This window comes from Pipra filicauda, unplaced genomic scaffold (genome assembly GCF_003945595.2).
Source record: "Pipra filicauda isolate LSUMZ 115617 unplaced genomic scaffold, ASM394559v2 scaffold62_size3274119_pilon, whole genome shotgun sequence".
NCBI lineage: Eukaryota > Metazoa > Chordata > Aves > Passeriformes > Pipridae > Pipra > Pipra filicauda.
This window is the reverse complement of record NW_024104787.1, coordinates 2,150,706-2,172,993: the sequence shown is the minus strand read 5'-3', so window position 1 is coordinate 2,172,993 and position 22,288 is coordinate 2,150,706. Positions and strand designations below refer to the sequence as shown.

Here is a 22,288-nt window from a genome sequence, read left to right as displayed (position 1 = left end):
TTGTGCCTCCTTTGCAATGACCCAGGCTAATGTGAGAGCGATGATATGAGTTCATCTCAAATTCACTAAAATACACTCTTCCTAGCAGTCCATATTACCATAGCATTTGTATTCACTGACTCATTTCCTCTCCTCTGGCTCTGATTCTTTAGTGCTTAAACATACATGCTGGTCAGATCCTTAGCTGGAGATGTCAGCTTGGGTGTCATCCTTCCAGCTTTTAGGGTCACTAAAAGCAGTTTAATCCAAATGAGGGATCTGCTGGACAAACTAGTGTTGCTCATTTCAGGGATACTGATTTATGCCAGCTAGAGACTATTTGCTCTGATCTCTAACGAGATGTATACTCCTGCATTGGTTAATTTGGGTTTTGTTGTTCGGGGGAATATCGCAGGAATGGTTATCAGGAAACATGCATTCTGTTTTTGAATCTGCTATTGGTATATAATATATATTTTATGTTGTGTATGTGTTTGTGCCTTGACTTCCCTGCATGTACAAAGTAAAGTACATCTCCGCTGTATCCTTTTTGTGGGATGAGGTTGTTTCAAGATGAACAGTGTTGGCAGTCTTTTCTCTTGTTTAAGTCTGCTTTACATCAAAAATATATAGTTAGCTGCAATATGCCTGATGCCTAAATATTGTAACATTCTGCAGCAGATTTTTTTTTTTAGTTCTGTGAACTCTCGTACTTGTTTTGAAATATTTCAGAAGATACTTAGCATTTTGCCTAAACTTGGTGCTAGAAATATCTAAACTAAGAAGCATTCTGTCTACATAATACATATCAGAATGTTACAGCAAATGATTTTTGGCTGTGTAGAGTGTGATACTATCTAAAATAAATAGAGGTTCTTTAAAATACAATGCACTACATGTCGATGGCCAGTTGTGAAGGTGAAAATGTTTTCTATTTGCAGCCCCAGAACTCCTTGGAGACTATCACAGCCCCACGCAAGGGAGTGGAAATTCTTGTGCCAGGAATCCAGCCACATTTCAGAGCAAATGAACTGAAGAAGATTTGGCCCACTGTTTCTGGTAATTGCTCCAGTAGTCAACCCATCACTCAGCTTCAGAAGCTGTAGGAACTCCCACATTTGAAAAGCTCATCGGACTCTGCAGCTGAGACCTCCCAGGCATATGCATTCATATCTCAGAGTTAAAATATAATTTGTTTTGGCTAAACAGCCTCTAAATCTTTCCTTCCTCCAGATGGAAGCATTTGTGCAATTAAGGATTTGGCAATGTTGGCGTAAGTAATGATGTCCCTTTTGGAATATTTTCAAAACAAATACACAGTAAACGCGGATAGAGTGATCCAAAGTAATTGTGTTTTTTTCAGGAAAGGGTTGTTTGTTTTCTGGTTTGGTTTTGTTTTGCTTTATTTTCAGGGTCCATGCTCCTTTAACTTGTAAAAACACAGTCCTCTGTGATAGTTTCAGTCAAGCCTGGAATTGGGGTTGAAGAAGGATGCTCATGTTATTTGTCTTCTATATAGGGATGTTAAACTTTAGCAAAGAGAAAGATAACAAAAGAGTATGAAGTGGAAAACTTGTATCGAAATGTAACCTGGCTAATCGAGTTCTGCAGTGATCACCCAGCCAAGACCAGGAGATTGACTTGTCATGATAGGTAAACTGTATTTAGGCTAATGTACAGTGGGACTGCAACACAACTGATAATGGGCTTTTCTCACATCCCCAAGGGCTCTCATTTCATGCCCAGTGGTAAAAATGACAGCACAAGTGACCTGGAGACCTCCAAGTTAAAATACTCTATCAAAATATATGTTATGAAGTCCTCAGTCTGACTCTGTATTGATAAAACCTTAGCAAAGTTTACTAAAGATTTATCAGTATGAATCTGGTGTCAGGTTTTCACAGATGCAAAAGGAAAGACTAGTCAGATCATAGGTACCTCATGGATCTAATGAATACCAAAACAAGTAAAGTTGCTGACAGTAGATGTCTCACGTATCTCAGCCCACACTACACAGAGCTAGTTATTTCCTATGCCTCTTAGAAAGAGAAAACTGTACAGTATCAAGCTCTTCTTTGTAATGGCTGTTGGCATGTTGCAACTTCCAAATGACTATTACTGTAATTTGCTTATTAGATTATTTTAAATGTATTCTGAGATGGGCTGTCTGGTTAGGATAAAGTTAGATGTCTTATAGACCAGAATCTACACTGGCCCTACATATATTTTGTAGGAAGTCAGGGAGGACCAAGATAAAGCATAAACAGGAGGGAGACATTTGATAACTGAGTTTCACAGAACATTCAGCTTCACATGGTTTTAAATATTGGTGATCTTTCTTAGGAATGGTGATCACAATCTCTTTATCAGGTATGCACAGGGTTTCTACAAGGAAAAGAAGTTTGGTGCTCCAGTTTTTTGTCCTTTGTCTGAATAGAGCCCAGAATCCTGATGTCCAATAGGGATTGTAAAGTTCATTTTTATTTCATACCACTAAATAATTCAGAGTGTTTTACAAAGCAGTGCTTTGGGAGTTTTATGTTTGTTTTTGTTTTGCCACTGATGATAATTTTTTTCACTTTCATCAGAACTCCATCACTTCACTGACTCTCGTGAGCCTCCATTAGATCTGAAGGCTTCCAACCTGCCCTCCCAGAAATATGAAGTTTGGGGACTTGTATGGCAGCTGAGCCTACTTCCTCTGATTCTATAAACGCTCAGACTTCAGCATGTTTAGTATTTTTGTTCCAGTTTTAAGGACTGTAGTTTTATCTTGCTTTAACATGAATTGGTTTTGAAGTTACATGAGACTTCCATCTTTTAGGTTCAAAAAACACTGAATGGATTTTGTTTTGATTTTTGTTGTTCCAGAGTATTGAGCCCTGAGTGAATAGAGGAAGAGGAAGGGAAACAATAAAACAGTAATTGCCCCGTCTTTTGACCCAAAGAGTAAAATAAGATAGAAAGACAGTCTCAACCAAGTCTGCAAAGCTTTTCAGTCTTATTTTTCATCCTAATTAACTTATTATTAAAGTCTCATGAGCCTCATGAATTTTCTCTCACATAAAATGGAAAAAGGGTAAATGAGGCTTTGAAGTTTGTGAAGGAGACAGTATAGCTAGAAAATTGCTTTGACCCATTTTTTTCCATTACCCCATAACAGCAATCACTTTTTGGCAAGCGTTACCTGTATGTCTCTGTCAAGGGCAGGAATGCAGCTGTGCACATCCTTTCTAGTTACTTTCTTTTCGTGCCTGAGGGCTTTGTTTTGTGAGAGGAGAGCACTGAGGTGAACGTACTGCATGTCTAACATAAATCATAGTCTATTTGACAATGTGTATAATATCTGAAGTATAAAAGCCATTTTCAGGAAATAATGGCAGTTTCTGCATCTCTAAATAGTGAAAACAATTAACTTCATGCTTCAGAACTTATCATTAGCTGGATCTCATTTTAAAGGACTAAATATTTTGAATATTTAGAGTCTGATTTGCATATCAACCATTGACCTCAGTGTGTGCTTTGGGAAAAAAAAAATTCCATTATGTCATCCTAGAGTGAAATAAAGAGTGCATCAAACCTTTAATACATTATGTAGCATGAGAAGTACCTTTCCTTGATAGTTAAAATCTCCATGCACTGCCTGAATGCCTGAGAGGATTGCATCGCTGTTAGCACACATGGGCAGCTACACCACGGTAACTCTTGGAAATAAACACATCACTTGATAGAACAAAGTGTGGCAAAAAAATATTTTTTCTTCCTGGCTGTACTGGAGAGTCTGTGACATTTTACAAAATTCCTATCATTTTGATATTCTAGTGGATGCCCTGTCTGAGATCCCCTCGTCACTGTATATCTGCAGGAAAGGCAGTGATAAAGTGAGATGAGATGTGCATCATGTTGCTTATGAGAAGATCCTGCAGTTCAACCTGGTCACACATTTTTCTGCATGGGGGCATCTATAAAGGAATGAAATTGTTCTCTTTTATTCTGTTTAGTGGGGGTTGCACAACCAGAGAGACACTGCACCGCGGACCTTGTCAACACAGTCTTAGGAGATGATGCAGTGGGGCAGATCAGGTCCTGGCACTTCAGAGTTCTCCCTGCTGTCATCCTTCTAGAATATCTTCTGTGTTATCATTTGTGACTGCCTAATTTAAAAGACTTGTCTGTAGCATGACTATCTTCAAAATAAAGGATAGTTTATATTTCTCCAAATTATAGTGCACCCAGTGCTCGATCTCTCTTCCTTTAATGAGGTTCTCACGAGTACCTTAGCAGGGCTTCCCACCAAGTTGCCTGCCTCAATTATGCTTTCTAGCATCAAGGGATTTTGTTTTGAACAGCTGCACCAAGAGAGCTTTTAATGGTGCTCTGCTTCCCTTGCTTTACTTTTTCCTGAATTCATGTCAGTACTACAACTCTGTCCTTAAACTTCTGTTGCCCCCACACACATTTCATAATCAGACTATAAACCTTATTATTTTCTTTCCTGTCTTTTTCTTCAATTAATTTTAACTTGTAAGGCAATAACAGGACTTGGGCAGTTGGAGTTACTTCTTAAATGTCCTTGTGTCGTACTAACCAGCTGACATCTGTTTTGTAATCTGTAATTATTTTATTGCATTTTATTGTATTTCCAAGAAGATCATATTGTCACAATCAAATTGTGCCATCAGAGTTTTTTCTTTTCCAGCCTCTAGAATTGGGTACAATTGGGTCATGGATGTTTTGACCAGCAAGTCCTTGGGCAATGTTCAGGGAGGAGAAAGATTGATTGTTGTTCTTGTGAGTCTTGGTCCTAAATCTTTGTTGCCTTAGAGACACCTTTTTCAAAATGTCATCCAAGCTAGAAGGGCAAAAATGCAAACCTTGAGTTTTGTTCTGGGCTCATTTTTGTTATGATGTTTGGGTTATGCTCCTTTGAAGACTTTTTCTTTCTCAGTTCAACTCTTTGATGTTGGTTATTGCTCTTGGTCAGGGTTTTTGAGAGGTTCCTTCATCTTTTATGTGCCCTTTAATGATTGTATATAGCATTTTTCTATTTGGGAAGCATAAAATGTTCAGGTTGATGTTGCATTTGTTATTCATAGTTTGTCTATGGAATGGAGCTGTGAAAGCAAAAAGCTGAGAATTAAAAAATAATTCTGTGTCCTTTCCTCTTCTTCCTTGGTCATTTGCTTTCTGAAATGATAAGCAACTTGGGGTCAAAAGGCACAGCACGTTCAAGTAGAAGACTGAGTTTAAATAAAAAATTTGTACTATTTATAACAGTAAGGAAATAAAAAAGTCTTACAGATAAAACTTGGCCCTCAGGAATCTGTCATGACTCAGGCTGCAAACTTCACACAAGCTTCTCAAATCTTGCAGAAAATAAGATACTACCGGGGCTCAGCTGTGATACACTGATCCAAATACTTTGTAAGCTGTACTCCACAGTGAATGGGAAAATGCTGGATCAAATAATAATAAAAAAAAGGTAACTTTTTTGTAGTTTTGCAGATCTGTTATGATTTGAGGTAGTGCCTTTTGTCTGTCTTTGGCTTCACTGGAAGCTGGATGAACAAGTGTTTAGTAAAATTACAGACCCAGAGAATATGCTGAGTTGCAAGAGACCTACAAGGATCATCAAGTCTAACTCTTAACCCTGCAAAGGATCATTCTCAAGAGTCACAGCATTTGCCTGAGATTACCGTCCAAATGTTTCTTGAAGTCTGTCAGGCTTGATGCTGTGACCACTGTCCTGAGGAGCCTGTTCCAGTGCCCAATCACCCTCTGGGTGAAGAACCTTTTCCTAATACCCAACCGAAGCCTTCCCTGACACAACTGGAGGCCATTCCTCAGGTTCTATCACTGGTCACCACAGAGAAGAGATCAGTGTCTGCCCCTCCTCTTGCTCTCACAAGGAAGTTGTAGAGTGCAGTGAGGTTTCCCTTCAGTCTCCTCTTCTCCAGGCTGAATAGACCAAGTGCCCTCAGCTGCTCCTCATATGGCTTCCCCTCGAGGCCCTTCACCACCCTCATTGCCCTCCTTTGGATGCTCTCTAGGAGCTCAATATCTTTCTTACCCTGTGGTGCCCAAACCTGCACACAATATTCCAGGGGAGGCCGCAGCAGTGCAGAGCAGAGTGGGACAATCCCCTGCTGCGGTGCAAATTGTCTGAGTGACCTTAAAACGCTCCTTTCACAACACGTCCCTTGCCCTGCTGGCCATGCTTTGCCTGATGCCCCCCAGCCCATGCTTGGGCCTCCTGGCTGCCAGAGCACTGTTGACTCATATTCAGCTTGCCACCGAGCAGGACCCCCAGCTTTCCAGGATCTCATTCCCCAGCATGTTCCCTACATGCAGGTTTGCCCCATCCCAGGTGCAGAATCCAGCACTTGCCATTGTTGAACTTCCTATGGTTGGTGATGGCTCAGTCATCTAATGAGTCGAGGTCTATCAGCAGGGCCTGCCTGCCTCTGAGGGAGACAATAACTCCTCCCGGTTTTGTGTCACCTGCAAACTTGCTCAGTGTCCCTTCCAGTCCTGCGTCCAAGTCTTTTATGAAGATGTTGAAGAGCACAGGGCCCTGGGCAACATGACTAGTGACAGGTCACCAGCGTGAAGTTCTCCTGGTCCCTAGTGCCATCTGTGCTTGACCCGTAAGCCAACTGCTCACCCACAGCAAACTGTGTTTCTCAAGCTGTGTGCTGGAAACTTGGTCCTGAAGGATCGCATGAGAAACAGTATAAAAAGCTTTATTGAAATCCCCAAAGATCTGGCGGGAAGCCAAATGGCCGGAGCTGAACTGGCGCTGTGGTGCCACTTGTCAGACTCAGGTGGAGGCACAGCAAGCAGGGTAATGTCCTCTGCAGAGGTTCTGCAGCTCTCCAACTCTGTCCTCATGGTGAAAGGCTTTTCCTCCAAGGCTGGACATGGGACAGACTGGGACAGCCCACTTTGGCAAGAAGACCCCCAGGGAGCTCCTGCCTGGTGCCTTTGGAATTGAGGAGATGATGCCCAGAACCAAACGCTGCTGAGAGGAGCGGTGTTGAGGCTGGGGTTTGTTGATGCGTGATGTGTCTCTGGTGGCTGTGACATCACAGCGGACAGGTCACAATGGGAGCTGTCCCTAAGGAGCACAGCAGGCAGCCCCAGGGCAGTTGGACTTGGGCGATCAGTGAGTGCAGATGCAGGGGGAAGGCTGGGATGGATGGGGGAGGGGGGAGATGCCCAGGGGGGGTGGTTGTAACCCTGAGCCAAAGCTGAGTCCCTCCCGGCAGGGCCGAGTTGTGCCCCTGGGGCCTGGCACACAGGTGCTCAGGGCTCTCTGTGTTGGCAAGTGCCCAAAGAGCCTTTGGGGATGGGCCGGCTGCCCCCGGCTCCAGGGGACGCTGTGGTGTGGCAGGGATGGGGCCAGGGGAGACTCTGCTCGGCTGTCTCTTGCCTTTTGCCGGGGCACAGCCCAGCCAGGGCCTGACAAGGAGGGTCCCGGCTGGGGCAGGGTGGGCCCTGTGCCGTCTGCAGCCAGGGGCTGCGTTCCCTTCAAGCCTTGATCCCCGTGCTCCCTCCCACCCCGAGCCGCTGGAGAAACTTGTCTCTCATCTCCTGCAGGCCATGGATTCAGCAACTGTGCTCCTCCTGGCTGTGCTGGCCATCCTGCCCAAGCGGACACAGGATCCCCAGAGCGATGCGGTCGCTGTGCAGTGGATGAAGAAACGGCAGATTTTTCTAGAGGACCAGATGACGGAGCTGTGGGAGGAAGTCGAGTGGAGGAGGGCCCTGGAAGATGTTCCACTCCTTTGGATCTTGCAGCACTGGCTCTTCTGGCTGGCTGCAGCAGCTGGGCTGGGCTGGCTGGCCTGGCAAAGGGAGGAGGCCTCTCGCCGGCGCCGTGAGCAAGAAGAGCTCAGCGCAGCAGCTGCTGCTGGCGGGCCTTTTGCAGCGCTCAGCCTGTCACCGCTGCAGGACCTGCCCTTCATGGGCCGGACCCTGAAGAAGCTGCTGCGGGACCTCCTGGAGGTGTGCCAAGTGCTGTCCCAGAACACCTTCATGCCAGAGCTGCACCTGGCCACTGGGCAGCAGGGCACCTGCATGGAGTCCTGGCGTGAGCTGGGGGACTGCACCGTCTACCAGCTGGTGCTCTTCCTCAGGCCACCCCCCTGGCACTCTTTCCGGCTGCAGCTGCCCGAGGCCATGGACGTGCCACACTCCATCCGTGTGCTGCTGGAGTGCTCGTGTTCCAGGACGGCGGGGAACATCTTCTGCTTTGTCCACCCCACCTACAGCCATCAGCACTCGCCCCTCGTGCGCACCCTCTGCACAGACTCCCACTTGGAGGTGCAGAAGGTCGCCGGCTGGCTGCCCAGACTGGTGGAATCGGCCTGGGAGCGTTTGCCTCAGTGGCACGACTGGCAGCTCCGGCTGCTGCCCTCCTCCCGCTCCTGCAGGCTCCTGCTGACCGGCCCCGGCCAGGTGCGGCTCTGCGCTGTGCTGCTCTTGGCACTGCAGCAGGGCCGCCCGGGCACCTTCCTGGTCCTGGAATAGGCAGGCGCAGCTTTCCCGGGGGCTGCTTTGGGCCGGGGCTGCGCGGCGACTTGGGAGCGCACCCAGTCGGCACGGCACAACAGACCCTTGTGCTGACTGGACTGAAGAGCAGCAGTCCTGGCTCTGTCTACTCCCAACTCCCCATGTGCCCTGCTCTGCCTTAAGCCCAGCTGCAAATGGAGCACCAGCAGCCACTCCCTCAACTGCCTTCCGTTCCCCGCCACCCTGGTGGAATGGGGACGAGAATCCAAATTCCAACTTTGTCAACAGAAGTTGACAAAGATTAACTTTAGGACTACCCTCTAGAATAGGTTTAGGATTAAGTTTAATAAGTCAGTTAAGTAAGTTTAGTTCCTAAGTAGAATCATAAGAATCATAAGAATAATAGCTAGTTTAACAATAGATCAGTTTAATAAGAATTTAGTTTTATAAAACTCTAAATGGAAAGTTAGATAAGGTTAACCTCCAGCTCCCCATGTCCCCAGTCCTGCTTTAATCCCAGCTGGAAATGAAGCCCCAGCAGCCACCCCCTCAAGCCCCTTCCCTTCCCCGCCACCCTAGTTCCATAATAGCTTTAAGTATAACTTTAGTTAAGTTTAATAATTATAAGTGAAAAATAGATAAGTTTAGGACTAACAATTTAGTTTTAAAAAACTCAACCCCAAAACTTTTAGAAAGGTTTCCAGCAAAAAGCCAAGTAGAGTTCAGTAACAGTTTACACTAACAGTAGAGTTACAGTAGAGTTCAGTAACTCTACTTGGAAAAAGCCCAGACAAGTGGTGCCCAATAGAGCGGCTCCCCCACAGCTGAGCCATGCCACACCCCCCTTGCGGAACCCAGGTGGGCCCCCCTTCCAGCTCCCTCGCCCAGTTTCTAAGCTGGACATGACCTTGGGCGGTGCGCACCAGAAAGACAGAACGGAACAGTGTGCAAAGGCCCAGGGGAAAGCACCTAGGAAAGGGAGAAACCTGGACTAGTGTGAGAGAAAGGTCCCGGTCCTTCTGGCTGGACCTTCAAGCGTTCAGCCAGCAGGGCATCGCCCACAAGGTGCCTCAGTCCTGAGGCACGTGGCGTCCTGCTGCTGTCAAAGGCCCTCTCAAGGCGGCTGCTCCAGCACTCCTGGGGCAGCAGGACAAGCCGTCAGGCTCAGAACAGCCCGTGGAGCCTTGAGACCGAAGGCAGCAGCAGAGCAGCAACTGCACGGGGAACGTTCTCAGGTGCAGACACGGCGCAGCTGCTCGGGATCTACTGCGCCCAGAGCAGAAATAAAAGAAAGAGACGATCACACACGACTATTTGCGTGGTAATTCTACAAGGATCTCCCCGGCCCGCATAGCTTGGGAGGCAGGGATTGCCCACCCGCACTGGGGAGGGACAAACCGCTCTGGTGCGGCCGGAGCGCAAGGCCGAAACCCAAAGCCCACGTCCAGTGCTTTCCCTCTTGGAGAAGGCCTTGGGGGTGGTGGAAGACACCTGAAAGGCAGCAACTCGAGAAGCCCATCTTGGCAGAGAGTGCAGCACAAGTCCTCCAGACACGCACGGGGCACCCACAGGATGGGCTCCTCTGCGCCCACTGTTCCGCTGCGCCCGTTGTTCCCACCCAGCTGCAGCACTGGCTTCACACACAGCCTGGGGAGAGCAGAGGGAGCTTTCATCTCCTCTGCCTTCCTGACCCTGCTCGCGCCGCGCAAGCCACAGCAAAAGCATGCGCGGTGCCCAGGGAGCCAGTCCACCCGGACAGTGGCAGCAGCACTGCCCCACCCGCTTGCTGCCTTAGATGCTGTGCCCCGGCTGCTCAGAGGGAAGCATCCCGGCTCTGTCAAATTCAAGGGACTTGGATTCTGTTGCCAAAGCTTTGGTATCTGCAGAGGACCTTGGAGCCGCACAATCCCCAACCGGACTCGGGTCACAGCCTCTCTCCGCAAGCTCCCGTGTCTGTCTGGAGGCGCTGGCAATATTGTTCTCGCCGGGCTGATCCATGCAGAGTCTCTTGCCCGTGTCTCTCTGTGGGAGCTTGTTCTTGCTAAGCAAAACCAATCAGCAAAACCAGAAACTTCTCCTAAGCCCACCTCTGTGGCAGGCCTGGGAAAGCCATGACGTTTGTCTAGGAGCTCTACCGTCCACCCGGCCGGAGCAATTCAAAGCCAACCAGGTGGAGCAGAGGAAGGCCTGCTGTAGGCCTGCTCTGTCCCGTCAGGACTTTCAGGGTCTGCAAGTGAGCTCTCGAGGTGACAGGTAAACTTCCGCCTGGGAGCTCAAGCTAGAGCTGCACCTCCCATCTCCACAGCCCACAGTATCCCTGAGGCACTGTCTTCTGTCTTACGCAAAGCCTTTCCTTCTGCAAGGCCGCTCGGCCTTAGGAATAAAGAGAACAGGCAAGTCCGAGTCTCTGCCCATTGGCGAGGTTTATTTGCTATTGCCGAGGCACACGCCAAACTTTAGCCTCCAGAAGACCAGGCTCAAGCTAAGCCAAGCTTAGTGCCATCTCAAGGCTCCTTTCCAACTCACAGTCCCCTTCTGATTCTGCCAGTCAGGGAAATCTTTGGTCTGTGATGGTTGCAGCTCCTTGCTCACTTCCACAGCTGGGCTGAGCTGGGCTGGGCTGGGCTGGATGGGAGAATGGGCAAATGGCCAGGGGACTTTGTAAGCCAAAGCAAGAGACGGAAGCCCCGTGGGGCCAGGCGCAGTTGTGCCAGTGGGGCCGTCTCGGGGGGCTCGGGGCTCTCTGTGGTGGCTCTGGGGCTTTGTCCGTTTGGCCAAGAGACCCCCCGGGATCTCCCGAGGAGGACTTGGCACTGAGTGTTAGAGAGGATGCCCAGAAGGCCCTGAGCAGGGGGGTGGGGATGAAGGGCGGGGCTTGTGGGCCGGCTGATGTGTCTCTGGTGGCTGTGACATCACAGCGGACAGGTCACAATGGGAGCTGTCCCTAAGGAGCACAGCAGGCAGCCCCAGGGCAGTTGGACTTGGGCGATCAGTGAGTGCAGATGCAGGGGGAAGGCTGGGATGGATGGGGGAGGGGGAAGATGCCCAGGGGGGGTGGTTGTAACCCTGAGCCAAAGCTGAGTCCCTCCCGGCAGGGCCGAGTTGTGCCCCTGGGGCCTGGCACACAGGTGCTCAGGGCTCTCTGTGTTGGCAAGTGCCCAAAGAGCCTTTGGGGATGGGCCGGCTGCCCCCGGCTCCAGGGGACGCTGTGGTGTGGCGGGGATGGGGCCAGGGGAGACTCTGCTCGGCTGTCTCTTGCCTTTTGCCGGGGCACAGCCCAGCCAGGGCCTGACAAGGAGGGTCCCGGCTGGGGCAGGGTGGGCCCTGTGCCGTCTGCAGCCAGGGGCTGCGTTCCCTTCAAGCCTTGATCCCCGTGCTCCCTCCCACCCCGAGCCGCTGGAGAAACTTGTCTCTCATCTCCTGCAGGCCATGGATTCAGCAACTGTGCTCCTCCTGGCTGTGCTGGCCATCCTGCCCAAGCGGACACAGGATCCCCAGAGCGATGCGGTCGCTGTGCAGTGGATGAAGAAACGGCAGATTTTTCTAGAGGACCAGATGACGGAGCTGTGGGAGGAAGTCGAGTGGAGGAGGGCCCTGGAAGATGTTCCACTCCTTTGGATCTTGCAGCACTGGCTCTTCTGGCTGGCTGCAGCAGCTGGGCTGGGCTGGCTGGCCTGGCAAAGGGAGGAGGCCTCTCGCCGGCGCCGTGAGCAAGAAGAGCTCAGCGCAGCAGCCGCTGCTGGCGGGCCTTTTGCAGCGCTCAGCCTGTCACCGCTGCAGGACCTGCCCTTCATGGGCCGGACCCTGAAGAAGCTGCTGCGGGACCTCCTGGAGGTGTGCCAAGTGCTGTCCCAGAACACCTTCATGCCAGAGCTGCACCTGGCCACTGGGCAGCAGGGCACCTGCATGGAGTCCTGGCGTGAGCTGGGGGACTGCACCGTCTACCAGCTGGTGCTCTTCCTCAGGCCACCCCCCTGGCACTCTTTCCGGCTGCAGCTGCCCGAGGCCATGGACGTGCCACACTCCATCCGTGTGCTGCTGGAGTGCTCGTGTTCCAGGACGGCGGGGAACATCTTCTGCTTTGTCCACCCCACCTACAACCATCAGCACTCGCCCCTCGTGCGCACCCTCTGCACAGACTCCCACTTGGAGGTGCAGAAGGTCGCCGGCTGGCTGCCCAGACTGGTGGAATCGGCCTGGGAGCGTTTGCCTCAGTGGCACGACTGGCAGCTCCGGCTGCTGCCCTCCTCCCGCTCCTGCAGGCTCCTGCTGACCGGCCCCGGCCAGGTGCGGCTCTGCGCTGTGCTGCTCTTGGCACTGCAGCAGGGCCGCCCGGGCACCTTCCTGGTCCTGGAATAGGCAGGCGCAGCTTTCCCGGGGGCTGCTTTGGGCCGGGGCTGCGCGGCGACTTGGGAGCGCACCCAGTCGGCACGGCACAACAGACCCTTGTGCTGACTGGACTGAAGAGCAGCAGTCCTGGCTCTGTCTACTCCCAACTCCCCATGTGCCCTGCTCTGCCTTAAGCCCAGCTGCAAATGGAGCACCAGCAGCCACTCCCTCAACTGCCTTCCGTTCCCCGCCACCCTGGTGGAATGGGGACGAGAATCCAAATTCCAACTTTGTCAACAGAAGTTGACAAAGATTAACTTTAGGACTACCCTCTAGAATAGGTTTAGGATTAAGTTTAATAAGTCAGTTAAGTAAGTTTAGTTCCTAAGTATAATAATAAGAATAATAAGAATAATAGCTAGTTTAACAATAGATCAGTTTAATAAGAATTTAGTTTTATAAAACTCTAAATGGAAAGTTAGATAAGGTTAACCTCCAGCTCCCCATGTCCCCAGTCCTGCTTTAATCCCAGCTGGAAATGAAGCCCCAGCAGCCACCCCCTCAAGCCCCTTCCCTTCCCCGCCACCCTAGTTCCATAATAGCTTTAAGTATAACTTTAGTTAAGTTTAATAATTATAAGGGAAAAATAGATAAGTTTAGGACTAACAATTTAGTTTTAAAAAACTCAACCCCAAAACTTTTAGAAAGGTTTCCAGCAAAAAGCCAAGTAGAGTTCAGTAACTCTACTGTAACTCTACAGTAGAGTTACAGTAACAGTAGAGTTACAGTAGAGTTCAGTAACTCTACTTGGAAAAAGCCCAGACAAGTGGTGCCCAATAGAGCGGCTCCCCCACAGCTGAGCCATGCCACACCCCCCTTGCGGAACCCAGGTGGGCCCCCCTTCCAGCTCCCTCGCCCAGTTTCTAAGCTGGACATGACCTTGGGCGGTGTGCACCAGAAAGACAGAACGGAACAGTGTGCAAAGGCCCAGGGGAAAGCACCTAGGAAAGGGAGAAACCTGGACTAGTGTGAGAGAAAGGTCCCGGTCCTTCTGGCTGGACCTTCAAGCGTTCAGCCAGCAGGGCATCGCCCACAAGGTGCCTCAGTCCTGAGGCACGTGGCGTCCTGCTGCTGTCAAAGGCCCTCTCAAGGCGGCTGCTCCAGCACTCCTGGGGCAGCAGGACAAGCCGTCAGGCTCAGAACAGCCCGTGGAGCCTTGAGACCGAAGGCAGCAGCAGAGCAGCAACTGCACGGGGAACGTTCTCAGGTGCAGACACGGCGCAGCTGCTCGGGATCTACTGCGCCCAGAGCAGAAATAAAAGAAAGAGACGATCACACACGACTATTTGCGTGGTAATTCTACAAGGATCTCCCCGGCCCGCATAGCTTGGGAGGCAGGGATTGCCCACCCGCACTGGGGAGGGACAAACCGCTCTGGTGCGGCCGGAGCGCAAGGCCGAAACCCAAAGCCCACGTCCAGTGCTTTCCCTCTTGGAGAAGGCCTTGGGGGTGGTGGAAGACACCTGAAAGGCAGCAACTCGAGAAGCCCATCTTGGCAGAGAGTGCAGCACAAGTCCTCCAGACACGCACGGGGCACCCACAGGATGGGCTCCTCTGCGCCCACTGTTCCGCTGCGCCCGTTGTTCCCACCCAGCTGCAGCACTGGCTTCACACACAGCCTGGGGAGAGCAGAGGGAGCTTTCATCTCCTCTGCCTTCCTGACCCTGCTCGCGCCGCGCAAGCCACAGCAAAAGCATGCGCGGTGCCCAGGGAGCCAGTCCACCCGGACAGTGGCAGCAGCACTGCCCCACCCGCTTGCTGCCTTAGATGCTGTGCCCCGGCTGCTCAGAGGGAAGCATCCCGGCTCTGTCAAATTCAAGGGACTTGGATTCTGTTGCCAAAGCTTTGGTATCTGCAGAGGACCTTGGAGCCGCACAATCCCCAACCGGACTCGGGTCACAGCCTCTCTCCGCAAGCTCCCGTGTCTGTCTGGAGGCGCTGGCAATATTGTTCTCGCCGGGCTGATCCATGCAGAGTCTCTTGCCCGTGTCTCTCTGTGGGAGCTTGTTCTTGCTAAGCAAAACCAATCAGCAAAACCAGAAACTTCTCCTAAGCCCACCTCTGTGGCAGGCCTGGGAAAGCCATGACGTTTGTCTAGGAGCTCTACCGTCCACCCGGCCGGAGCAATTCAAAGCCAACCAGGTGGAGCAGAGGAAGGCCTGCTGTAGGCCTGCTCTGTCCCGTCAGGACTTTCAGGGTCTGCAAGTGAGCTCTCGAGGTGACAGGTAAACTTCCGCCTGGGAGCTCAAGCTAGAGCTGCACCTCCCATCTCCACAGCCCACAGTATCCCTGAGGCACTGTCTTCTGTCTTACGCAAAGCCTTTCCTTCTTCAAGGCCGCTCGGCCTTAGGAATAAAGAGAACAGGCAAGTCCGAGTCTCTGCCCATTGGCGAGGTTTATTTGCTATTGCCGAGGCACACGCCAGACTTTAGCCACCAGAAGACCAGGCTCAAGCTAAGCCAAGCTTAGCGCCATCTCAAGGCTCCTTTGCAACTCACAGGCCCCTTCAGATTCTGCCAGCCAGGGAAATCTTTGGTCTGTGATGGTTGCAGCTCCTGCCTCACTTCCACAGCTGGGCTGGGCTGGGCTGGATGGGGGAAGGGGCAAATGGCCAGGGGACTTTGTAAGCCAAAGCAAGAGACGGAAGCCCCGTGGGGCCAGGCGCAGTTGTGCCAGTGGGGCCGTCTCGGGGGGGCTCGGGGCTCTCTGTGGTGGCTCTGGGGCTTTGTCCGTTTGGCCAAGAGACCCCCCGGGATCTCCCGAGGAGGACTTGGCACTGAGTGTTAGAGAGGATGCCCAGAAGGCCCTGAGCAGGGGGGTGGGGATGAAGGGCGGGGCTTGTGGGCCGGCTGATGTGTCTCTGGTGGCTGTGACATCACAGCGGACAGGTCACAATGGGAGCTGTCCCTAAGGAGCACAGCAGGCAGCCCCAGGGCAGTTGGACTTGGGCGATCAGTGAGTGCAGATGCAGGGGGAAGGCTGGGATGGATGGGGGAGGGGGAAGATGCCCAGGGGGGGTGGTTGTAACCCTGAGCCAAAGCTGAGTCCCTCCCGGCAGGGCCGAGTTGTGCCCCTGGGGCCTGGCACACAGGTGCTCAGGGCTCTCTGTGTTGGCAAGTGCCCAAAGAGCCTTTGGGGATGGGCCGGCTGCCCCCGGCTCCACGGGACGCTGTGGTGTGGCGGGGATGGGGCCTGGGGAGACTCTGCTCGGCTGTCTCTTGCCTTTTGCCGGGGCACAGCCCAGCCAGGGCCTGACAAGGAGGGTCCCGGCTGGGGCAGGGTGGGCCCTGTGCCGTCTGCAGCCAGGGGCTGCGTTCCCTTCAAGCCTTGATCCCCGTGCTCCCTCCCACCCCGAGCCGCTGGAGAAACTTGTCTCTCATCTCCTGCAGGCCATGGATTCAGCAACTCTGCTCCTCCTGGCTGTGCTGGCCATCCTGCCCAAGACGACACAGGATCCCCAGAGCGATGCGGTCAGCGCGCGGCGGATGACCGAGCGTGCGCTTTTTGTGGAGCAGAAGATGACGGAGCTGTGGGAGGAAGTCGAGTGGAGGAGGGCCCTGGACGATGTTCCACTCCTTTGGATCTTGCAGCACTGGCTCTTCTGGCTGGCTGCAGCAGCTGGGCTGGGCTGGCTGGCCTGGCAAAGGGAGGAGGCCTCTCGCCGGCGCCGTGAGCAAGAAGAGCTCAGCGCAGCAGCCGCTGCTGGCGGGCCTTTTGCAGCGCTCAGCCTGTCACCGCTGCAGGACCTGCCCTTCATGGGCCGGACCCTGAAGAAGCTGCTGCGGGACCTCCTGGAGGTGTGCCAGGTGCTGTCCCAGAACACCTTCATGCCAGAGCTGCACCTGGCCACTGGGCAGCAGGGCACCTGCATCGAGTCCTGGCATGAGCTGGGGGACTGCACCGTCTACCAGCTGCTGCTCTTCCTCAGGCCACCCCCCTGGCACTCTTTCCGGCTGCAGCTGCCCGACGCCATGGACGTGCCACACTCCATCCGTGTGCTGCTGGAGTGCTCGTGTTCCAGGACGGCGGGGAACATCTTCTGCTTTGTCCACCCCACCTACAACCACCAGCACTCGCCCCTCGTGCGCACCCTCTGCACAGACTCCCACTTGGAGGTGCAGAAGGTCGCCGGCTGGCTGCCCAGACTGGTGGAATCGGCCTGGGAGCGTTTGCCTCAGTGGCACGACTGGCAGCTCCGGCTGCTGCCCTCCTCCCGCTCCTGCAGGCTCCTGCTGACCGGCCCCGGCCAGGTGCGGCTCTGCGCTGTGCTGCTCTTGGCACTGCAGCAGGGCCGCCCGGGCACCTTCCTGCTCCTGGAATAGGCAGGCGCAGCTTTCCCGGGGGCTGCTTTGGGCCGGGGCTGCGCGGCGACTTGGGAGCGCACCCAGTCGGCACGGCACAACAGACCCTTGTGCTGACTGGACTGAAGAGCAGCACTCCTGGCTCTGTCTACTCCCAACTCCCCATGTGCCCTGCTCTGCCTTAAGCCCAGCTGCAAATGGAGCACCAGCAGCCACTCCCTCAACTGCCTTCCGTTCCCTGCCACCCTGGTGGAATGGGGGCAAGAATCCCAACTCCAACTTGGCAGAAAGTTAACTTTAAGACTACCCCCAACAATAGGTTTAGGAGTAAGTTTAAGAGTAAGTTTAGTTCCTAGGCATAATAATAGTCATAGTAATAGTAATAATAGTAATAACTAGTTTAAGATAGATCATTTTAATAAGAATTTAGTTTTATAAAACTCTAAACAGTAAGGTAGATAACGTTAGCTCCCAGCTCCCCACGTCCCCTGTCCTGCTTTAATCCCAGCCGGAAATGAAGCCCCAGCAGCCACCCCCTCAAGCCCCTTCCCTTCCCTTCCCCGCCACCCTAGGTTCATAATAGCTTTCATTAGAACTTTAGTTAAGTTTAATAATTATAAGGGAAACATAGATAAGTTTATTACTAACAATTTAGTTTTAAAAAACTCAAACCCCAAACCTTTATAAGGGTTTCTAGTGAAAAGCCAAGTGGAGTTCAGTAACAGCGGTAATTAATAAGGGAGGGGATCACACCAAAGGCGAGGGAAAAGCCCAGACAAGTGGTGCCCAATAGAGCGGCTCCCCCACAGCTGAGCCATGCCACACCCCCCTTGCGGAACCCAGGTGGGCCCCCCTTCCAGCTCCCTCGCCCAGTTTCTAAGCTGGACATGACCTTGGGCGGTGTGCACCAGAAAGACAGAACGGAACAGTGTGCAAAGGCCCAGGGGAAAGCACCTAGGAAAGGGAGGAACCTGGACTAGTGTGAGAGAAAGGTCCCGGTCCTTCTGGCTGGACCTTCAAGCGTTCAGCCAGCAGGGCATCGCCCACAAGGTGCCTCGGTCCTGAGGCACGTGGCGTCCTGCTGCTGTCAAAGGCCCTCTCAAGGCGGCTGCTCCAGCACTCCTGGGGCAGCAGGACAAGCCGTCAGGCTCAGAACAGCCCGTGGAGCCTTGAGACCGAAGGCAGCAGCAGAGCAGCAACTGCACGGGGAACGTTCTCAGGTGCAGACACGGCGCAGCTGCTCGGGATCTACTGCGCCCAGAGCAGAAATAAAAGAAAGAGACGATCACACACGACTATTTGCGTGGTAATTCTACAAGGATCTCCCCGGCCCGCATAGCTTGGGAGGCAGGGATTGCCCACCCGCCCTGGTGAGGGACAAACCGCTCTGGTGCGGCCGGATGTCACTCGGAGCGCAAGGCCGAAACCCAAAGCCCACGTCCAGCGCTTTCCCTCTTGGAGAAGGCCTTGGGGGTGGTGGAAGACACCTGAAAGGCAGCAACTCGAGAAGCCCATCTTGGCAGAGAGTGCAGCACAAGTCCTCCAAACACGCACGGGGCACCCACAGGATGGGCTCCTCTGCGCCCACTGTTCCGCTGCGCCCGTTGTTCCCACCCAGCTGCAGCACTGGCTTCACACACAGCCTGGGGAGAGCAGAGGGAGCTTTCATCTCCTCTGCCTTCCTGACTCTGCTCGCGGCGCACAAGCCACAGCAAAAGCATGCGCGGTGCCCAGGGAGCCAGTCCACCCGGACAGTGGCAGCAGCACTGCCCCACCCGCTTGCTGCCTTAGATGCTGTGCCCCGGCTGCTCAGAGGGAAGCATCCCAGCTCTGTCAAATTCAAGGGACTTGGATTCTGTTGCCAAAGCTTTGGTATCTGCAGAGGACCTTGGAGCCGCACAGTCCCCAACCGGACTCGGGTCACAGCCTCTCTCCGCAAGCTCCCGTGTCTGTCTGGAGGCGCTGGCAAGATTGCTCTCGCCGGGCTGATCCATGCAGAGTCTCTCGCCCCTGTCTCTCTGTGGGAGCTCGTTCTTTCTGAGCAAAACCAATCAGCAAAACTAGAAACTTCTCCTAAGCCCACCTCTGTGGCAGGCCTGGGAAAGCCATGACGTTTGTCTAGGAGCTCTACCGTCCACCCGGCCGGAGCAATTCAAAGCCAACCAGGTGGAGCAGAGGAAGGCCTGCTGTAGGCCTGCTCTGTCCCGTCAGGACTTTCAGGGTCTGCAAGTGAGCTCTCGAGGTGACAGGTAAACTTCCGCCTGGGAGCTCAAGCTAGAGCTGCACCTCCCATCTCCACAGCCCACAGTATCCCTGAGGCACTGTCTTCTGTCTTACGCAAAGCCTTTCCTTCTTCAAGGCCGCTCGGCCTTAGGAATAAAGAGAACAGGCAAGTCCGAGTCTCTGCCCATTGGCGAGGTTTATTTGCTATTGCCGAGGCACACGCCAGACTTTAGCCTCCAGAAGACCAGGCTCAAGCTAAGCCAAGCTTAGCGCCATCTCAAGGCTCCTTTGCAACTCACAGGCCCCTTCAGATTCTGCCAGCCAGGGAAATCTTTGGTCTGTGATGGTTGCAGCTCCTGCCTCACTTCCACAGCTGGGCTGGGCTGGGCTGGATGGGGGAAGGGGCAAATGGCCAGGGGACTTTGTAAGCCAAAGCAAGAGACGGAAGCCCCGTGGGGCCAGGCGCAGTTGTGCCAGTGGGGCCGTCTCGGGGGGGCTCGGGGCTCTCTGTGGTGGCTCTGGGGCTTTGTCCGTTTGGCCAAGAGACCCCCCGGGATCTCCCGAGGAGGAGTTGGCACTGAGTGTTAGAGAGGATGCCCAGAAGGCCCTGAGCAGGGGGGTGGGGATGAAGGGCGGGGCTTGTGGGCCGGCTGATGTGTCTCTGGTGGCTGTGACATCACAGCGGACAGGTCACAATGGGAGCTGTCCCTAAGGAGCACAGCAGGCAGCCCCAGGGCAGTTGGACTTGGGCGATCAGTGAGTGCAGATGCAGGGGGAAGGCTGGGATGGATGGGGGAGGGGGAAGATGCCCAGGGGGGGTGGTTGTAACCCTGAGCCAAAGCTGAGTCCCTCCCGGCAGGGCCGAGTTGTGCCCCTGGGGCCTGGCACACAGGTGCTCAGGGCTCTCTGTGTTGGCAAGTGCCCAAAGAGCCTTTGGGGATGGGCCGGCTGCCCCCGGCTCCACGGGACCCTGTGGTGTGGCGGGGATGGGGCCTGGGGAGACTCTGCTCGGCTGTCTCTTGCCTTTTGCCGGGGCACAGCCCAGCCAGGGCCGCTGGGGAAACTTGTCTCTCATCTCCTGCAGGCCATGGATTCAGCAACTCTGCTCCTCCTGGCTGTGCTGGCCATCCTGCCCAAGACGACACAGGATCCCCAGAGCGATGCGGTCAGCGCGCGGCGGATGACCGAGCGTGCGCTTTTTGTGGAGCAGAAGATGACGGAGCTGTGGGAGGAAGTCGAGTGGAGGAGGGCCCTGGACGATGTTCCACTCCTTTGGATCTTGCAGCACTGGCTCTTCTGGCTGGCTGCAGCAGCTGGGCTGGGCTGGCTGGCCTGGCAAAGGGAGGAGGCCTCTCGCCGGCGCCGTGAGCAAGAAGAGCTCAGCGCAGCAGCCGCTGCTGGCGGGCCTTTTGCAGCGCTCAGCCTGTCACCGCTGCAGGACCTGCCCTTCATGGGCCGGACCCTGAAGAAGCTGCTGCGGGACCTCCTGGAGGTGTGCCAGGTGCTCTCCCAGAACACCTTCATGCCAGAGCTGCACCTGGCCACTGGGCAGCAGGGCACCTGCATCGAGTCCTGGCATGAGCTGGGGGACTGCACCGTCTACCAGCTGCTGCTCTTCCTCAGGCCACCCCCCTGGCACTCTTTCCGGCTGCAGCTGCCCGACGCCATGGACGTGCCACACTCCATCCGTGTGCTGCTGGAGTGCTCGTGTTCCAGGACGGCGGGGAACATCTTCTGCTTTGTCCACCCCACCTACAACCACCAGCACTCGCCCCTCGTGCGCACCCTCTGCACAGACTCCCACTTGGAGGTGCAGAAGGTCGCCGGCTGGCTGCCCAGACTGGTGGAATCGGCCTGGGAGCGTTTGCCTCAGTGGCACGACTGGCAGCTCCGGCTGCTGCCCTCCTCCCGCTCCTGCAGGCTCCTGCTGACCGGCCCCGGCCAGGTGCGGCTCTGCGCTGTGCTGCTCTTGGCACTGCAGCAGGGCCGCCCGGGCACCTTCCTGCTCCTGGAATAGGCAGGCGCAGCTTTCCCGGGGGCTGCTTTGGGCCGGGGCTGCGCGGCGACTTGGGAGCGCACCCAGTCGGCACGGCACAACAGACCCTTGTGCTGACTGGACTGAAGAGCAGCACTCCTGGCTCTGTCTACTCCCAACTCCCCATGTGCCCTGCTCTGCCTTAAGCCCAGCTGCAAATGGAGCACCAGCAGCCACTCCCTCAACTGCCTTCCGTTCCCTGCCACCCTGGTGGAATGGGGGCAAGAATCCCAACTCCAACTTGGCAGAAAGTTAACTTTAAGACTACCCCCAACAATAGGTTTAGGAGTAAGTTTAAGAGTAAGTTTAGTTCCTAGGCATAATAATAGTCATAGTAATAGTAATAATAGTAATAACTAGTTTAAGATAGATCATTTTAATAAGAATTTAGTTTTATAAAACTCTAAACAGTAAGGTAGATAACGTTAGCTCCCAGCTCCCCACGTCCCCTGTCCTGCTTTAATCCCAGCCGGAAATGAAGCCCCAGCAGCCACCCCCTCAAGCCCCTTCCCTTCCCTTCCCCGCCACCCTAGGTTCATAATAGCTTTCATTAGAACTTTAGTTAAGTTTAATAATTATAAGGGAAACATAGATAAGTTTATTACTAACAATTTAGTTTTAAAAAACTCAAACCCCAAACCTTTATAAGGGTTTCTAGTGAAAAGCCAAGTGGAGTTCAGTAACAGCGGTAATTAATAAGGGAGGGGATCACACCAAAGGCGAGGGAAAAGCCCAGACAAGTGGTGCCCAATAGAGCGGCTCCCCCACAGCTGAGCCATGCCACACCCCCCTTGCGGAACCCAGGTGGGCCCCCCTTCCAGCTCCCTCGCCCAGTTTCTAAGCTGGA

At 53.6% G+C, this 22,288-nt stretch overlaps 2 protein-coding genes across 2 annotated transcripts; both read left to right on the top strand.

Annotated features, from left to right (window-relative positions):
* Nucleotides 1–7,121: 7,121 nt before the first annotated feature.
* LOC113992103 (inositol 1,4,5-trisphosphate receptor-interacting protein-like 1) lies at nucleotides 7,122–8,851 on the top strand. Its single transcript, XM_027729064.2, has 2 exons — nucleotides 7,122–7,144; nucleotides 7,579–8,851. Exon 2 carries the CDS (start codon nucleotides 7,582–7,584, stop codon nucleotides 8,509–8,511), a length of 930 nt encoding a protein of 309 aa, XP_027584865.2. The 5' UTR covers nucleotides 7,122–7,144; nucleotides 7,579–7,581; the 3' UTR covers nucleotides 8,512–8,851.
* A 2,611-nt stretch (nucleotides 8,852–11,462) lies between these two features.
* LOC113992149 (inositol 1,4,5-trisphosphate receptor-interacting protein-like 1) lies at nucleotides 11,463–14,157 on the top strand. Its single transcript, XM_027729170.2, has 2 exons — nucleotides 11,463–11,485; nucleotides 11,920–14,157. The coding sequence occupies exon 2, from the start codon at nucleotides 11,923–11,925 to the stop codon at nucleotides 12,850–12,852; it is 930 nt and encodes a 309-aa protein (XP_027584971.2). The 5' UTR covers nucleotides 11,463–11,485; nucleotides 11,920–11,922; the 3' UTR covers nucleotides 12,853–14,157.
* The last annotated feature ends 8,131 nt before the right edge of the window (nucleotides 14,158–22,288 follow it).

What these genes read in the sequence shown, in the direction of transcription:
- LOC113992149 (XM_027729170.2), top strand. Translation starts at nt 11,923, where the DNA reads ATGGATTCAGCAACTGTGCTCCTCCTGGCTGTGCTGGCCATCCTGCCC.
- LOC113992103 (XM_027729064.2), top strand. Translation starts at nt 7,582, where the DNA reads ATGGATTCAGCAACTGTGCTCCTCCTGGCTGTGCTGGCCATCCTGCCC.